This window comes from Benincasa hispida, chromosome 3 (genome assembly GCF_009727055.1).
Source record: "Benincasa hispida cultivar B227 chromosome 3, ASM972705v1, whole genome shotgun sequence".
NCBI lineage: Eukaryota > Viridiplantae > Streptophyta > Magnoliopsida > Cucurbitales > Cucurbitaceae > Benincasa > Benincasa hispida.
Window position 1 is genome coordinate 44,138,388 of NC_052351.1, and position 18,489 is coordinate 44,156,876.

At 34.4% G+C, this 18,489-nt stretch overlaps 1 protein-coding gene and 1 non-coding gene across 4 annotated transcripts; one reads left to right on the forward strand and one right to left on the reverse strand.

The window, feature by feature from the left end:
* The first annotated feature begins 530 nt into the window (after positions 1-530).
* LOC120072784 (protein NRT1/ PTR FAMILY 2.8-like) lies at positions 531-5,943 on the forward strand. Of its 3 annotated transcripts, none has more exons than XM_039025278.1 (4): positions 531-793; positions 1,762-2,943; positions 3,014-3,231; positions 4,301-5,941. In XM_039025278.1, the coding sequence occupies exons 2-4, from the start codon at positions 2,856-2,858 to the stop codon at positions 5,726-5,728; spliced, it is 1,734 nt and encodes a 577-aa protein (XP_038881206.1). In that variant the 5' UTR covers positions 531-793; positions 1,762-2,855; the 3' UTR covers positions 5,729-5,941. The 3 variants fall into 3 exon arrangements, with proteins under 3 accessions (XP_038881206.1, XP_038881205.1, XP_038881207.1); XM_039025277.1 differs by having other exon boundaries at positions 532-793; positions 1,710-2,943; XM_039025279.1 differs by lacking the exon at positions 531-793 and having other exon boundaries at positions 800-3,191; positions 4,301-5,943.
* Positions 2,437-2,510, reverse strand: TRNAV-CAC. Its single transcript has one exon. It is a non-coding gene; the product is annotated as a tRNA-Val (tRNA).
* Positions 5,944-18,489: the final 12,546 nt, after the last annotated feature.

Here is an 18,489-nt window from a genome sequence, read left to right on the forward strand (position 1 = left end):
CGGCAAGATGAAAGAGGAAGCCAAAAGAAAGGGTTACGAATCTAGAGAAAAACACAAATCTAGATTACCAAACATATCGTAGTCTACGAAGGATTTCTTTAAATCCGACCAAAGAGAATCACAATGGTAGGCAATCAACAGGAAAGGAGAAAAGGAAGCTTCAAAACCCACTAGGAACAACGCCGATTAGGAACAATGATGAAACCCTAAGGAGAAGAGATGGAAGAAAATGGAGCAAAATAATTGAGCGATAATTGGAGTAAGCAAAACGGGAGAAAGTAAAATAATCAACCCACATAATCTCTGCTTAGTGAGATTTGGGCTCCAACTAAAGTAGTTGGAGCCCCAAATGTTGGCCAATTCTAAATAGGGGCCCAAATGCCCCCTTAGAGTATTAGATTGCAATGTTCTAGCATTTAGTATTTGATATTAATATTGTATCATTTTCTATTATGTTAATTAGTTGTAGATAAAAGCTCATTAAGCCCATTTCAATTCTTGTATTTAAGTTTCCTTATCTCATTATTATTATTAAGAAATCCTAATGATATTTCTCCAATATTTTTGCATCTCTTCGTAAAATTATTAATAGTATTAGAGCCCAATCTATGCGGAGACATTTTCTTGAATATTCTTCTTCAATCATCGGCAAAAATGGTCATCGTTATTATGTCTCTACCGTCCATCAAGCTCTAACCAGCGTAATTGATGATGTCACCGTCGTCAGCTTCATGCGTACAAGTAGCTCACTTGGAGAGCGTTTCGCGGTCGTTCCAGCAAAAGAAAGCACTCGGTAAAACCAATTTCTTCTTTTTTAATACCTAAAAACAATTTTTCCATCTTGGTCTTCTTCTAAATCTCTCATATCTCATCTTCTACTTAATTTTGTTTTACCAAAATCTCAGCAAATCCAAAAAAAAAAATAAAAAATCAATGGCTTTATGGCCTCCCTTCAGAATCTCAAAAAAGCATAACCTTCATCAAAATCTCATTCTCTCATACTAAATTATTTTTCTTTATCTTCTTCGCTCTCTTTCAAAAATCGTCAAATCCTAAAATCTTCAAATCTCATTCTCTTAGATCTCATCTTCTTCAGTGAATCTACGACCTCTCTAATGGCAGAATCTTCTTCCCCTTTCTTTCAACCTCTGAAATTCCTTCTTCATCACTTTTCTTACCTTTTTCAAAGCTCCTCATAAATGGCGAACCCAACCATTTTCGACTCCCTTACCCAAACACCACTCCTAAGTTTTGAATCTAAAGCTTCCAGAAAATCTCAGCCTCAATTTCTCTCTCCTTCACATCTCTCTACATCTCTCTACATTCTTCCCCATACATTTTCAATTTCTCAAGCAACTTTTTCTCTTCTCCTCCACATAAAATCAAATCAATAGCATTTAGTATTATTTTAATCAAATCAACTTTCTCTCTCTAATAAAGTTAGAGTATTAGATAGCCATCCATTCATTTTGTATTATGTTAATTACTTGTACGTAAAAATTCATGGGGCCCATTTTAATTCTTGTATTTAAGTTTCCTTTTCTCATCATTATTATTGAGAAATTCTAATGATATTTCTCTGATATTTCGGCATCTCTCTAAAATCATTAAAGAAACAAAGAGAGAAGAATAATAATAGTTACGAAAATTTATTTCAAATAAAAAAAATTACCAACAAAAATTCATTACAATTTAATTTAATTGTATAGGGAGATATTACAGCCTTGCTAATCGTTTAATACATATATACGGCCACCACAGACAGAAAAAAAATCATCGTCAACAGGCAGAGACACCGCCGCCTCCACCACCGCCTCCGCCGGCACCTCCACAATCGTGTCCTCCACCTCCAAAATGACCTGCTGCGTGGTGACCGCCGGCATCTCCATGGTGATGATGGAATCCTCCACCATGACCAGCTCCGCTGAAATAAGCACGTCCTCCGCCGCTGGAACTGCCACCAGCTGTCCAGCAAAGTAAACTCAACACCGTTAAAACTACACAAACGGAAACAAAAACCACTGGGATTATAATAAACGGTTCAACCATTGTTTTTAGAATATAATTTCCCTTTTTTTCCTATGATATCCTGAAAGTTTGATTTTATGTGTATAAATACGGATTTCCTTCCATTTATTTATAACAAACGAAATGCAACCCGATTGGTTCAACACGTTTCAATTATTTGAATTTTACACGTAAATGAAATATTGATTTGTCAAACATTCAACCATTGGATATTTTCTGAAAGTTTGAATAATAGTACTTTTCTTATAAAACATTGCATTCCCGTTGTGACAAATCATAAAAAGTTTGACAGATTATAAACAGTTGCAATATGCAACATTTATGAAGATGTCACAAAATTATAATATTTTATTGTTCACTGCATCATTATGCCACCTTTTTGGTGGAAAGACAATATGAAAAATAAAATGTCTGAGCCCGGGTTCGAACCGGGGACCTCTAGTGTGTGAGACTAGCGTGATAACCAACTACACCACCCAGACAATTTCTGACTACAATAAAATTTAATATTAAATATTTTGAGTTTACATTTTTTGTTAAAAAATGATGGGGAAAAAAATGAAATGCTATTATTAGAAGTGCTTGGAAGTAGAATGATGTCTAGTTGAATATGGAAAACAGAAATGGAATCGTTTTCAACTTGGCAGGCAGAGAGAGATCACTAAAAATAGGAAAAGTACAACTAAGCAAATAAAACCACATTCTTCAATGAATTATTTACAGTGTCCAGATGGGAAAGACAGAAACAATTTATATAAAGCTGTGAGAGAAAAAGAAGAATTAAGAGCGATACAGAAGAAGAAAGGAAAAAAAGAGGGGGAAATTTTATGGACAATGAGAACCGTCATTCTTCTTCAGATGCTCCTCGGAAAAAAACAGCTCGCGGTGGATGGAGAGCCGTGAGATTCATACTTGGTAAGTTTTTGTGAATGAAATCTTGTTATTTGCTCTTGGTTTGTTGATTTTTGGTAGTTTTAATTTGTAGGGAATGAAACGTTCGAGAAACTGGCATCGATGAGCTTGATTGGTAATTTGGTATTGTATTTGCACACAATGTATAATTTGGACAATGTAGCTTCGGCTTATGTGTTTCAAATCTGGGGTGGTACCACCAATTTTGCTCCCCTTGCTGGCGCTTTTCTTGCCGATGCTTATTTGGGAAGGTTTTACACTCTCCTCTTTGGCTCCATTGCCTCTTTTCTGGTACTCTTCCATTATATACCTTCTTACCATTCACATGTTTCATAGTGATTTTGAAATTGATCGAATTACTGAAGTTTGTGTATCACATCCGAACTGTGGGTCAGAAATTAATGTCTGCCAGGTGTTTTGGTGCAAAAATATGGACAAATTGAGTTAATGGCAAAAGACTCATTGGAATAAACCTACCCCCAATTTACCTGAAATTTTAATTATTGGGTAATTCTAATTCTCATATTCCTGGGAATATATAAATCGCCAGCTTCTCCGTTTCTAATTAGTTTAAAAGATTTCTAAAACTTTCTGAATTGTCATCTAGTTCAAACATTTGGAAAGTTAGGTAACCATTTGATATTTTATTTTTGTTTCTAAAAATTAAATCTATTATGATTTGTATCTTTCTTAAAATTCTTAGTCAAATTTCAAAAACAAAAACTACTTTTTTTTAATTCTCAAAATTTTGTTTGGGTTTTTAAACTATTGATATGGAGGTGGAGGTAGTGTTCATTTTCAAAAATAAAAACAAAAAATCAAAATGGTTAACAAACGAGATCAAAATTATTTAAGTATGGTTTGATAAGTATTTTGCTTTTTTTTTTTCTTTTTTTTTTTTTTTTTTGAAAATTACCAAAATTTTAAAAGTAAAAGAAAGAGGCTTTAAATACTTGTTTTTGAAAATTTGAATTTAGCTATGAGAATTAAACTCTTCTACTCAAGAAATATGAGATTAAATTTTCAAAACATAAACAGAAAAAAAAACGAAATGGGTTAACAAATATGGCCTTAAGGATTTGGTAAGTTGATTTTAGGTATGTTCATGTGCAAAATCAAACAAAAGAGTCCTATTCAAAACAGTACCCAATTAAGTTTAAGAATCTATACTGATAAATTGATAAAGAAAACAATATTTTGAAGAACCTGTTAAATTTGTTTTCTTTTCAATATAACAATAAATAGACAAAGAACTCTCAAATCAAAGTTAATTAAGGAGTTGTCAATTCTCTAAAACAAAACAAGAAGCCTTATAAATATTGTTATGGTCTAAATGTTGTGATATATTGATTGAATATAGGGCATGGGAGTGCTGTCACTAGGCGCAGGCTTGCCTCAAATGAGACCTCCACCCTGCATCAGTGGTGAATCCAGTTGCCCACAACCTCAACCATGGCAACTCGGCTTCCTCTACCTCGGCCTCGGACTAATCGTCGTCGGAGCCGGAGGTATACGGCCTTGCAACATCTCCTTCGGCGCCGACCAATTCGACACCAACACTGAAAAGGGCAGAGCCAAACTCGAAAGCTTCTTAAACTGGTGGTACTTGCTCTTCTCCATCGCCCTTGTCATAGCACTAACCATCGTCGTATATGTCCAAACCAACATCAGTTGGACCCTCGGCTTCGCCATTCCGACTGCCTGCTTCGTCGTATCGATCCTCATCTTCCTCTCTGGCCGTCGTTTTTACGTCTGCAAAGCACCACAAGGCAGTGTCTTTTCAGACTTAGCAAAAGTCGTCGTAGCGATGTTCCGAAAGCGAAAAATCCCAAAACCAAATCAAATTGATCACTTACATAACCCTCCAATGAATTCATGTAAGTTAGCTCACACAGACAGGTTTTTGGTATTTGACAAAGCGGCTACAGTGGTTGATTCCTCCATTGAATTAGACGAAGAAGGGAAATCAAAGGACGAATGGAGATTATGTAGTGTTCATCAAGTTGAACAATTTAAATGCGTAGTTGGGATTATCCCTGTTTGGTTAGCTGGAATTGCATGCTTTATCTCAATGCAACAAATGGGTTCATTTGGGATTTTACAAGCCATTCAAATGAACAGATTTATAGGACCTCATTTCCAAATCCCACCAGCTTGGATGAGTTTAACTCCCATGATTGCTCTATCAATTTGGATTTACATTTACGAGAAATACGTCGAATTCATGAAGAAAAAAACCCATAGCAACAAACGTTTCTCCATGAAAACAAGAATTGAAATTGGGATTGTGATGTCGGTTCTATGTATGGTGGTAGCTGGACTTCTGGAGAAGCTCCGCCGTGATGCGGCAGTCGAGAATAAGTCGTTTGTATCGCCGTTACATGTTTGGATGTTAATACCAGAGTTTGCTCTGTCTGGATTAACAGAGGCATTTGCTGCGATTGCGGTGATGGAGCTTTTGACGACGCATTTGCCGGAGAGCCTGAGGACAGTGGCCGGAGCGATATTTTTCTTGAGTTTGTCGTTGGCGAGTTACTTGAGCTCTGTTTTGATGGGGATAGTGAGCAAAATAGGGAGAATGGAAGCAGGAGAAATGCAATGGCTTGGAGGAAATGATTTGAATAAAAATAGGCTCGATTATTTCTTCTATGTAGTTGGTGGGATTGCAGCTTTGAATTTCTTCTACTTTCGATTCTTTGCTGCTGGGTTTTTACCAAGCCCCGATGTTGATCCGCGGCAGAAGGCACATCAAAGGCAGTTAGAGGACGCAGAATTGGGTCGTAGATAATACACAATAACCATTATCATTTGGGATATAATATATATACATATATGATTCTTTCATTCAATCATTAAAATTCTCTTCTTCTTCTTTTTTTCTTTTTTCTTTTTTGGTTTGTGGGTGTTTTCATTTTCTAGAAATATATGCATTTAGGTGTTTCATAGACTATATATTCATATTTTTTTTTTTAACATCCAAGAATAAACAGCTTTATAAAATTAATTATATTTAGGTTTCTTCATTTTTATACTGTGTAGAGTTTAATGTATTTTGATGGTTCAAAATCTAAAGTGAATTTTTTCAATTTATATTAAAATATATATATAACACGAATTGATATTCTCTTTCAATTTTTTTTTTTTTAGTTTGATAAGTGTAATTGCAATTGGTAGCATTTTTAGGAATAATAATTCAGTGTATAACATCATTTTAAAAAATTGCAAATATAGATAAGTCTATCAACGATCGTTGATAGACTCCTTTGGACCTAATGTCTATATTTGCAACTGTCTCTTTTGATAATGTATAAAGTATAATCTACTAAAAGAAATATTATCAATAGTAAAAAATTAGAGTGGATCTAACATAGAATGCAAATGTCAAGCATGATGTTATAATATGATAACTTCGGCACCTAATGACCTCGTCATTCTCTTGCAATTGGATTCTTTCAGCATCAAAAAGGAAAGTGTAATTTATTGGTATAGGTAACAACTTTCAATTCTTTTAAACTTTTTTTACTATACTTTCATGTCCTCAAGGTCCTTCTCATTTGGAAGTAATCTTGGTTCATTCAAGTTTTGACGGTGCCGCACAAAGCCCTCCTCTCTTCCTTCACAAGTTTCCTCCTTTGTGTGAAGAGCAACATCGTCGTCTGTGTCATTCTATCGCTCAATTACAGACTACCACTAGCCATTCCGCCACACTCTCGACTACCTCATGCTATCGTTTGTGTTAAGACTGCCATGGATTTTCATCCCTCATTCATTCTCTCTTTTTTTCTTGATATCTTTTTCGCTGCTATTTACCATATATGATCGCTACTGTCGTTTTGTGGTTGTAAGAGTAGTCAGCCAACAGTATTTAAGTGAGTATAGGGTTGTTTTGTGAGTTTTTGTTGAAGTTTTAGATTTTTGTGATATAATTGGCTTCAATTAAATTAAGGACTGTTTTGGAGTTTGATGGAAGTTTTAGCTGCCATCAAGAAAAAAGTGTTTAACAACATTTGATTGAATGTAATGCAACAATATAGTGTATTTGCATAATAGTACGGTGTATTTGCACTTTTCTGGGTTTGTTTTAGTTTGTAATATTTGATTTTATCAATTTTAGTGTATAGGGATAGTTTGGATATTTGCTAATTAGTATTTTTTTTTTTCATTCATTTTACTATTTTTACGATTTTAAGTTTATTTTGCTATTTTTTCAAGGAAACCTTAAAATTTACTACTTGTCTTGTTAGTCCGTGAAAAATTGGATGAAAATTGATTAGACTGATAGAAAGGAAGAAAAACAAAAAATGAAGAAATTTTGGAAAATTGAGGTACTTTCCATTGAAATTTCTTATTGGCTGGCTCAAGGGTGAGTGATTGTTTAGCTTCGCACGTGTTGAGCCTCAAATTGAAGTTAGAAATCCAAGAGAAAAGTTTGATTCCCAAATTTTTGTGGTAACGACCGTTTACTGTTAAAACTGACCATTTTGAACTTAGATGACCTAAGGTAATTCGATCTTAATCCTGAGCTAACTATGAACACCTCTTTATTCGAGATTATCCTTTGATCTGCATAGATGAGAGTAGTTTATCAGCACTACTCAATAAGCCTCACATTTTAGAGATAATACCGGATAGATAGTTGGGGACATAGTCCTACAAGATGGAATTCACTCCTACCCAATATAGGGTTAGCAAATAGGTTGAGTTGGAGTATAAACCAATTGTTCAATAGATGATCAGCAGGAACTTAAAGAGTAAGATGTATTTATAGAGGTAAAAGGGTAATTTTGACCTAGCAGTAAATAAGAACGACCTATGAATGATCAACTTATTGATTATGGTTAGATCAAGTGGACAAAAATATATCTTAATGAGGAGAGTGCAACTATCGAGCTAAAGTGGTGTGTCTCGTAGGTAACGAATATTGATTAATTCGGTATAAAAAGTTTGACCAATTAATCTCAAATCGTTGGAGCTCATAATCTGTAGGTCAAGGTCCCTCTACTAGCTTAGTAAAATATTACACCTTGGATTAGTTAATTGAGCACATTCGAAACGTTCAAATTCAAAATTAGGGTTTAGAATTTGAAAGGTTTAAATTCAATTTAGTGTTTGGATAATTATATTCGATATAGTTAAACGTTTAAATTTATCAAAATTAAACGTAATTGGAGAGATCAAAATATTTATATATTGATTACATGAACAGGATTCATGTTTGAAATCAGGTGTTTTATTAATTTAATATTTTATATTAAATTATTAATTAATTATGTTTAATTAATTTTTTAAAATCAAATTAATTTCATTTTTCAAAATTCAATTTCAAGAATTGAATTTGTTTTATTGATTTGAATTAAATCAATAAAAATTGAAAATTAATTATTCAATAGTGGGATTATCCAACATTTGAAGTTCTTAGTGGATTAATCCATATTTTAACACCTTGCCCACTTACTAAGTGCTAATTAAAGTGTCAATTAGTTGGATATGTGAGTGCTTGTATGAATAAACTTGATAAATACTGCATTTTTCTGATTTTTCAAGTTCACGCAATTGATTTTCTGTAGAAATTTATGAACTTCTGAAAACTCTCTCCTTCTTGCACCTAATTGAGCTTAATTTTGATTTTCCACCGCTCAATCCAAGGCTGAGGATAGTAGAGAAGATCCTTTTGGTGGTCTACTGGTGATTTGGAGATTCAATTTCAAGGAGAGAGCAAGGAACAAGAAAGAATCTACAAAGGTTGTACATTTTGAAACCTTCATCTTGAAAAACTGTTTTTAAGCATACTTTATACTCACATTAAATGTAATTAAAGTATTTAATATTTCTATTTGCTTCCGTTTGTTGCATATTTACTCTACAATTGGTATCAGAGCATGATTTACGCACTCAATTAATATTAATTTGAGTATGGTGGGTGAATTATTTCTTGAGATCCATGTTGGTTGACTAATATGGTGTTTATTCAATTTTGGCATTAGATTACTCTTTGATTCCATAGTTAAATTTGCAATTGACTATTGGTTGATGAGCCTTAATGTGTGCATGAGAGTCTGTAATTTTATTGGAGTCAATAAAGTTGAAATTAGGTTGTAATTGGAGATTGAAGCAAGCAAGTTCATCTGTTTTTTCTAGAAGCTGAAGCTATTGTTAGACAACGTTGCAACGCAGTCCTTGTAGCATTGCAATGTTGTTCTTCATTAGCCCAAGGTGTTACAATGTTAGGATGGAAAGTAGCAACACTGCTCATCCCAACCCAAAAACGTGCGCATTCGTGAATCGATTCGCGGAAGAGGGCCAGTTCGATCGGTTAATCAACCTAGAGGTCCGGTTCAGCTCATTTTGGATCGATTTAGCCTCAATTGGAGTCTTTGAAGGGTCGATCCGTGCAGTTCGGGTCAGATCGAGCAGTCTAGATTCAAATTAAAGCTCATTTTGAATTATTTTTGTAATAAATTAGTTTATTTACTTGCTTAGGATGCCAAAGTTGAACCATATCAGTGTTGTTTTAAAAATTTATGCATGTGATATATGTTATATTTAAACTAAACATGTATGTGCATATTGTATGCCATGTAAACTTAAAATTCCATCATAAGAAAGCATGTATCATGCATTATAATACGTTATAAATTAGTTATAATATATAGTATGCATGATTAGGGTTTCATAAGTTTAATATAATTGTTATATTAATGTATGGAATGCCTGAAATGCATGTTATAGCATGTCTACAATTTTATAAGAGTTATAAAATGAATTAAATATTTAAAATCTATAACAAAGATAAGTTGCATGCTCACTTAGGATTCAATGACAACTTGTTTTAATAGTTAAAATATGTCATTATCTTATAATATACAGTTACAAACTCAATCGGTCTATAATCCTGTCTAACGCTGGAGGTATTTAAGTTGACGGTTTACGTAACACCTGCTACCTGGGGATTATAGCCGAAATACTGAGTATTGTTAACCGATTCTATGAGCCTGTGTGAGTGATATGAGGTAATAAAATGGTTTTCTCACTTAGACATCATAGGTTAAAATCCAAATATAGACGTTATACGTGGATAAAACCGTATAGACTTAGGGTGTTTAATTAACCAAAATATACCTAAGTATAATTATACCCAGAACATTTAGAACATTTTAGTGGGAGATTAATAGTATATACGATATATTATTTTTAGCTCTTGAATCCCTAAGAGTTTATACCGTGAGATCCATGCTCGGCTTCGTGTCGCTTTTTCGCAACTACTCCATTCAGAAAGTGTTTGAATGGGTCGATAACAAGGTGAATAGAGAGAGTAGTTCATAATAAGTGGGTGCCAGAAATATGTCAGCATATCCTACGGTTTCTTCCATTAGTTTGAATTGTGAGACTCTTATGTTGCATCTGCTGTCGTTTTTAGGTGGCATTAGCTAGTCGTTTTCAACGATGATTCCCTCGAAGAATTCTAACATGAGATTGAAGGATCCCAATGAAGGGTCTCTGAGCAAACGCAACAGATCGTCTCAAATCCCATTTTACAAAATTCGATTTTACAAAAATAAAAAAATAAAAAAATTATGCATTTAATTCAAAAGTACATCATGCATATAATATGAAATTACTGAAAAATAAATTTGGGTTTCAGAAACTTTTACCTTTAAAGACGTTCTTCAAAAGAAATCCCACTTCTCTATGCAAATCACGAACAACCTGAAATATTGGTGAGGGAAGAGAGAATTGAAAGGAAGTGATGAAAGAAGATTAGAATTTTGTTTTCATAGAACTGTTCTGTGCATAGTCTCATTTCTTTCTCTTTTTGCAGGAAGAAGAAGAAGAAAATTCATTCATCACTCCCTCTATCGACCACCCACATAATACATGGGTGGAGAGAAAATTGGGGACGGAAGTTAACTCCTTCCCAATAATTCAAAAAACAAAAATAATTAATTTTAAAAGATAATAATAATATAAATTTTAATTAATTAATATAATATATATTTATAATAACTAATTTATTATACATATATACATAATTATATGATATACGACATATGACATATAACATATAGTTTTTATATTGTATCAAATACAATATAGCCTATAGTTTCTATTTTGTCTCAACAATGGCTTTTAATATAAATCATATTTACATTAAATTTGATTATACGAATCCAATTCATATATTTAATATTTGAATCATATTCAAATATTTATTCCCTCTCATAAATAGTTAATATTATAATGTATTAAATACATTATAGTAATTATATCATATATAATTAAAATTTAATTATCATATATAATTAATGCTCTCAATTAATTTGAACAATTTAAATTAATCCAAAAACTGATTCTCATTTAATCCCGTTGAGCTACCGAGGGGACCTTATGGACCTGTAGCTTGAAGTTCCAACGGTACATAAATAACTAATTAAACTCTTTAATTAAATTATTCACCATCCGTTAACTATCGGGCACTCTATTAAAGAACAACGGCTGCACTCTTCGCACTACAAATATATTTTTATGTCCATTGGATATAACCAATCAATAGTACGATAACCCTTCATAAATTGCTTGTAAGTATAGTTGGGCCAAAATTACCGTTTTGCTCCTATAGTTACTTCCAACTCCTTATGTACCACTGATCCCTCTAATGAACAATAAATCATAGTCCAACTATGATCAAACCCCTCTCGGGCCAGGAGAGGGTGTGGCACCACATTGTTCAAGCCCCAAAGTCAACTACACCCTCTCCTGGCCCGAGAGGGTTTGATCATAGTTGGACTATAATTTATTGTTTATTAGAGGGATCAGTGGTATTTAAAGAGTTAGATGTAACTACAAAGGCAAAACGGTAATTTGGCCTAGCTGTACTTACGAGCAATTTGTAATGAGTTATCGTACTGTTGATTGGTTATATCCAATGGACACAGAAATATATTTGTAGTGCGAAGAGTGTAGCTGTCGTTCTTTAATGGAGTGCCTGATAGTTAACAGATGGTAGATAATGCGATTAAAGAGTTTGATCAATTATTCACGTATCATTGGAGCTTCAAGCTACAGGTCTATAAGGTCCCCTTGGTAGCTCAAAGGATTTAAATTGAGAACAGTTTTTGGGTTAATTTGAAATGTTCAAACTAATATGAGGGAATTTAATTATATATGGTATAATTCAATTAATTCAATTATATATGATATAATTAAAATAATGTATTTGATACATTACAGTTTGATTGGAGGAACAAATATTTGAATCTGGTTCAAATATATTTTTTATAAATAAGATTCATAGTTGTTAAATTTAATATAAATATATTTATATTAAATGCTATAAAATAGAGAAAAAGAACTATGATTTATATATTGTATAGATGTAATATTAAAACTATAGGTTATAAATATAATATGATAAGTTGGTTATCATATTTATTTATAATTAATAATTATTTGATAATTAAACTATTTTTCTCTCCAACCACCCTTAGTGGGAAGTTAATTGGTTTTTATGGCAATTTGGGATAAATGAAATATGATTTTATTGTTCCAAGTGGTTGAGTTACACGATTTGAGAGATTCTACACGACAACCTTGAAAGCCTATCTGATAGCCTCAGTTCCCTAAACGATCAAGAGTTTTTTCTATGCAATAGAGAGTTTGCCTCCTCGATCGTCTTCCTCCTCCAACTCTAAACTCCCCTCTAACCAAAATTAGACAGAGCCCACCACTCCTGGATTCTCACATCGAGAATACCAAAGCCACTAAATAGTAATGTCTCCTTTTGGTTTGAGTTTGCGTTGTTGTTGTTCGTTTGGAGTGTTCGTGACTTGTTCGATGCATTCATAAACGAGTTAGTTCGAGGGATTTACTTAAAGAATAGTACTTCAAAGGTATAATTTATAATCTTGTTTATTATTAAAAAAAACGTGTTGTAATTTATGTTTTATGCATAATCTGTTTATTTTACTGTAAATGTTTGTTTTCAATTGAAACGGGATTTGGACGATCCATTTCTGCTCAAATGTTCTCTGAAATATGAGTTCCTTCAATTGGTATCAGAGCCAAGTTAGCATCATTCTGGAGTCGTTACCAAAAAGCTTCCTTCACTTTGTTAGCAATGTTGTTCTGAATAGGGTTGACTACAACCTTACAACTCTACTCAGTGAGTTGCAGACTTTTCAATCTTTGCTAAAAAGCAAGGAGAAGAAAGTTGGTGAGGCAAATGTTGCTTCATCTTCTAAAAAGTTCCATAAAGGTTCGACCTTTGGAACTAGGTCTGCATCTTTTGCCTCCGGCACTAAGAGGAAAGTGTTTCCATTCCAACCAGGACAGGCACTGGAAGTGAAACTGCCCAAAATATTTGGTTGAGAAGAAGAATGCCAAACAAGGTAAATGTGATTTACTAGTTTCGGAAACTTGTTTAGTGGAGAATGATGATTCTGCCCTGATTATCGTCTCTGGGGCCACTAACCATGTTTGTTCTTCACTTCAAGGAATTAGTTCCTAGCGGCAGATTGGTGCTGATAAGATGACAATGCGAGTCGGAACCAGGCACATCATCTTAACTATTGGCAGTAGGAGGTCTCCGATTGACTTTGCAGAATAAGTTTATCATTTTGAATGAAGTATATGTAGTTCCCGAGTTAAGAAGGAACTTTATTTCTGTAAAGTCTTTGCTCGAATGTAATTATCAACTTTTTTTTTTTAATAAAGTGTTTGTTTCGAAAAATGGTGTTGATATATGTTCAACTCAACTGGAAAGTAATTTGTATGTACTAAGGCCATTAGCAACAAATGCTCTCCATAACATAGAGATATTTAAAACTGTCATAACTCAAAATAAATGACTTAAAATTTCTCTTAAAGAAACCATCCAACTTTGGCACCTAAGGTTAGGACACATAAATCTCAATAGGATTGAGAGATTGGTGAAGAATGGACTTTTAAGCGAGTTAGAAGAAAATTCTTTACTAGTGTATGAGTCATGCTTTGAAGGCAAAATGACTAAAAGACCTTTTACTGGAAAAGGTTATAGGGCCAAAGAGCCTCTAGAGCTAGTGCATTCAGACTTTTGTGGTTCGATGAATGTGCGAGCTAGGGGAGGTTATGAATACTTCATCACTTTAACTGATGATTATTCAAGGTATGGATACGTTTATTTAATGCAACATAAGTCTGAGCCCTTTGAAAAGTTCAAAGAGTTCAAGGCTAAAGTTGAAAACGCATTAAGTAAAATGTTTAAAACACTTCGATATGATCGAGGTGGAGAGTTTTTGGATTCTGATTTCCAGAACTATATGATAGAACATGGAATAGTTCCCTAACTCTCACCACCTAGTACACCACAGCAGAATGGTGTATCAGAGAGGAGAAATCGAACCTTGTTGAACATGGTTCGATCGATGATGAGTTACGCTTCCCTACCTGACTCGTTTTAGGGTTTTGCAGTAGAGACTGCAACTTATATCCTGAACTATGTTCCCTTCAAGAGTGTTACTAGAACACCTTTGGAGTTATGGAATGATCGTAAAGCTAGTTTTCATCATTTCCATATCTAGGGTTGCTCAACACATGTGCTTGAGGCTAATCCTAAGAAACTAGAACCACATTCAAGGTTATGCCTATTTGTAGGCTACCCCAAGGGAATGAGAGGAGGTTATTTTTATGATCCTAAGAAAACAAAATGTTTCTATCGACAAATGCTACTTTTCTTGAAGAGGATTATATAGGGGAGCACAGACTTAGAAGCAAAATCGTGTTGAATGAGATTTCCAAAGAAACTACTGGATCTTCAACAAGAGTTGTTGAAGAACCTATTACCTCAACAAGAGTTGTTGAAGTAGGTTCATCTAGTAGGTCAAATCCACCTCAAGTGTTGAGGGAACCTCGACGTAGTGGAAGGGTAACGAACCCACCTATTCGCTATGTGGGTTTGATTGAAATCTTGACTATGGTTGCTGATGGCAAGGTTAAGGATCCTTTGTTTTACAAGAAGGCAATGGAGGATGTTGACAGAGATGAATGGATCAAAGTCATGGATCTCGAAATGGAGTCTATGTATTTTAATTCAGTTTGGGATCTTCTAGATCAACCTGATGAGGTTAAACCTATAGGTTATAAATGGATATACAAGAGGAAACGGGGTGTTGATAGGAAGGTGCAAACTTTCAAGGCTAAACTGGTGGCAAACGGTTATACCCAGGTAGAGGGAGTCAACTATGAGGAGACTTTCTCGCCTGTTGACATGCTGAAGTCTATCCGGATCCTTCTATCCATTGCCTTATATTATGACTATGAGATATGTCAAATGGATGTCAAGACTGCTTTTCTGAATGGCAATCTTGAGGATACCATTTATATGGTGCAACCGGAGGGATTCATAGTCCAAGGTCAAAAGTAAAAGGTTTGCAAGCTGAATTGGTCCATTTATAGACTGAAACAAGCATCTCGATCTTGGAACATAATACTACGATCAGATCGTATAGCTTTGATCAGAACATTGATGAGCCTTGTGTCTACAAGAAAATCATCAACAGTTTAGTAATTTTCCTAGTATTGCATGTAGATGATATCCTACTCATTGGAAATGAAGTAGGCTTACTGACTACAGTTAAGAACTTGCTAACGACTCAATTCCAAATGAAAGATTTGGGAATGGCTCAGTTTGTTCTTGGTATTAAGATCTTTCAGGATTGAAAGAACAAAATGCTAGCACTGTCTCAAGTATCGTATATTAACAAGATGTTGATCAAACATTCGATGCAGAACTCCAAGAGGGGCCTATTTCCTTTCAGGCATGGAGTTACTTTGTCTAAGGAACAGTGTCCTAAGACACCTCAAGAAGTTGAGGAAATAGGACGGTCTCCTATGCATCTGTCGTGGGCAGTTTGATGTATGCGATGTTATGTACTAGACCTAATATCCGTATGCAACAGGGGAAGTCAATAGATATCAGTCCAATTCAGGACATGATTACTGGACAACCGTCAAGAACATCTTCAAGTATCTACGAAGAACGAGGGACTACATGCTTTTGTATAGTTCTAAGGATTTGATCCTTAAAGGATACACGGACTCTGATTATCAGATTGATAGGGATTCTCGGAAATCAACTTCAGGATCAGTGTTCACACTTGATAGAGGGGCTGTAGTATGGCGAAGCACCAAGTAGGGGTGCATCGCGGTCTCCACCATGGAGGCCGAGTATGTAACTACTTGTGAAGTTGCTAAGAAGGTCATTTGGCTCAGGAAATTCCTGACTGATTTGGAAGTTGTTCCAGATATGTCAAAGCCCATCACACTTTATTGTGATAATAGTGGTGTTGTGGCTAATTCTCGCGAGCTCATGAGTCATAAGCGCTACAAGCACAATGAGCAAAAACACCATCTCAGCCGAGATATTGTGCATCGAGGGGACATGATTGTCACGAAGATAGCTTCGGAGTACAACGTTATTGATTCGTTTACGAAGGCCCTCACAACTATAATGTTTGAGGGTCACTTGCAGAGTATGGGTCTATAGAACAGACAACGGCTGGACTAGGGCAAGCGGGAGATCTTGTACTGGGCGTATTGTGCCCTGGTTTACTGTTTTGTGTACTTGTAATTTGATTATCTTGTACACTCCACTACCTTTAGGACAAGTGGGAGATTGTTGGGGTTGATGCCTTAAATCTAGTATAATTCTATAGTTTGTAAACATTGTATATTTAATATTTTATTCACTTCTGTTTATGAAATATAAAATATTTTAGTTGCATTAATCACAAATCAATAAACTAACGTCCATGGTTATCATTGTAACTTAACACATGTATGTGGAGACATACAGATGGATCATGTTTAAGTGATAACCTAAATGGTTTGTAATATATGGATAAGGCAGGGTACCTTATCCTTGTGACACTACGAGTGGCCCGCTTTGTAGGTGTTACAAATGTTGTAAAGTGTTACAAATGATGTGATCATGATCATTCATGTATTAGACATGCGAGCCGAGATATTCTATACAAAGAAGTTTGTATAAAACCGAACCACAAAATATTTAGTCTCATTATATAACGTCGTTCATAATAGAGACTTTCATTTCACTAAAATGATCATAATTATTATCATATTTATTTATAATGATTAATTATGTGATAATTAAACCCTTTTTCTCTCCAACCACCCTTAGTGGGAAGTTAATCAGTTTTTATGGCAATTTTGGATAAATGAAATATGATTTTATTGTTCCAAGTGGTTGAGTTACACGATTTGAGAGATTCTACACAACAATCTTGAGAACCTATGCGATGGCCTCAGTTCCCTAAACGATCAAGAGTTTTTTCTATGCGATAGAGAGTTTGCCTCCTCGATTGTTTTCCTCCTTCAACTCCAAACTCCCCTCTAACCAAAATTAGCCAGAGCCCACCACTCTTGGATTCTCACATCGAGAATACCAAGGTGACTAAGTGGTAGTGTCTCCTTTTGATTCGAGTTTGCATTGTCGTTGTTCGTTTGGAGTGTTCGTGACTTGTTCAACGCGTTCGTGAATGAGTTAGTTCGAGGGATTTACTTGAAGAATAGTTCTTCAAAGGTATAATTTATAAACTCTTGTTTATTATTTAAAGATATGCAGTAATTTATGTTTTATGCATAATCTATTTATTTTACTGTAAATGTTTGTATTCAATCGAAACGAGATTTGGACGATCTACTTCCGTTCAAAGGTTCTCTAAAATATGAGTTCCTTCACTTTTGTGTCTCCACAAAAAGTTTAAGTACTCATGTAATAGTCATGGATCTTTTAGTTTATTAGATTTATTTCTAAAACGAAAAAGCAATTCATATATTCAATAACAACTTTATTGAATTTTTAGAATAAGTCTAATGTTTACTAACCACAAGTTTTAGGACACAAAACTCAACATCGAGCCCCTTGTTCAAGATCTGAGATTCAAGGGAACAACCTCTTTACTATCCCTAATAGCGAGTAGGAGTGAATTCCATATTATACTCTATATCCCCAACTATCTAACCAGTCTTATCCTTGGAATGAGAGGATTATTAAGCCAACGTTGTTGAGCCAACTCCCACTCATGAAAATCTAAGGATAATCCCGAATAAATAGGAGTTCATAGTTAGCTCAGGATTCACGTTAAGTTACCTAGGTCATCGCTTTGAAATAGTCAGCCTTAAACAGTAAATAACATTATAAAGTAAGAGTGACTTATTTCTTTGTCCGAGTAAGAGTGACTTATTTCTTTGTCCGAGTAAGAGTGACTTATTTCTTTGTCCGATCTTATACAAACTCTTTGTATAGGACGCCCCCACTTGCATGCCTACACATGAATGAAGTAGGATCACTTTGTTTGTAGCACTTTACAACAATTGTAACATTTACAAAGTGGACCGCATCCGATAGTGCTACCAGAATAAAGTATCATACCTTATTCGTATACCACATATCATTTTGGCTATTTACTCAAACTTGATCCATTTTATGTCTCTACATAAAGTCCAAATATTCATGAAATAACCATGGATCTTAGTTTATTAGATTTAGTAAGT

Excerpts from the sequence above, each read along its gene's own strand:
- LOC120072784 (XM_039025278.1), top strand. The coding sequence starts at position 2,856 with ATGGACAATGAGAACCGTCATTCTTCTTCAGATGCTCCTCGGAAAAAA. Across the intron at positions 2,944-3,013 it reads AGCCGTGAGATTCATACTTG|GGAATGAAACGTTCGAGAAA; the intron begins GTAAGTTTTTGT and ends TTTAATTTGTAG. Across the intron at positions 3,232-4,300 it reads GCTCCATTGCCTCTTTTCTG|GGCATGGGAGTGCTGTCACT; the intron begins GTACTCTTCCAT and ends GATTGAATATAG.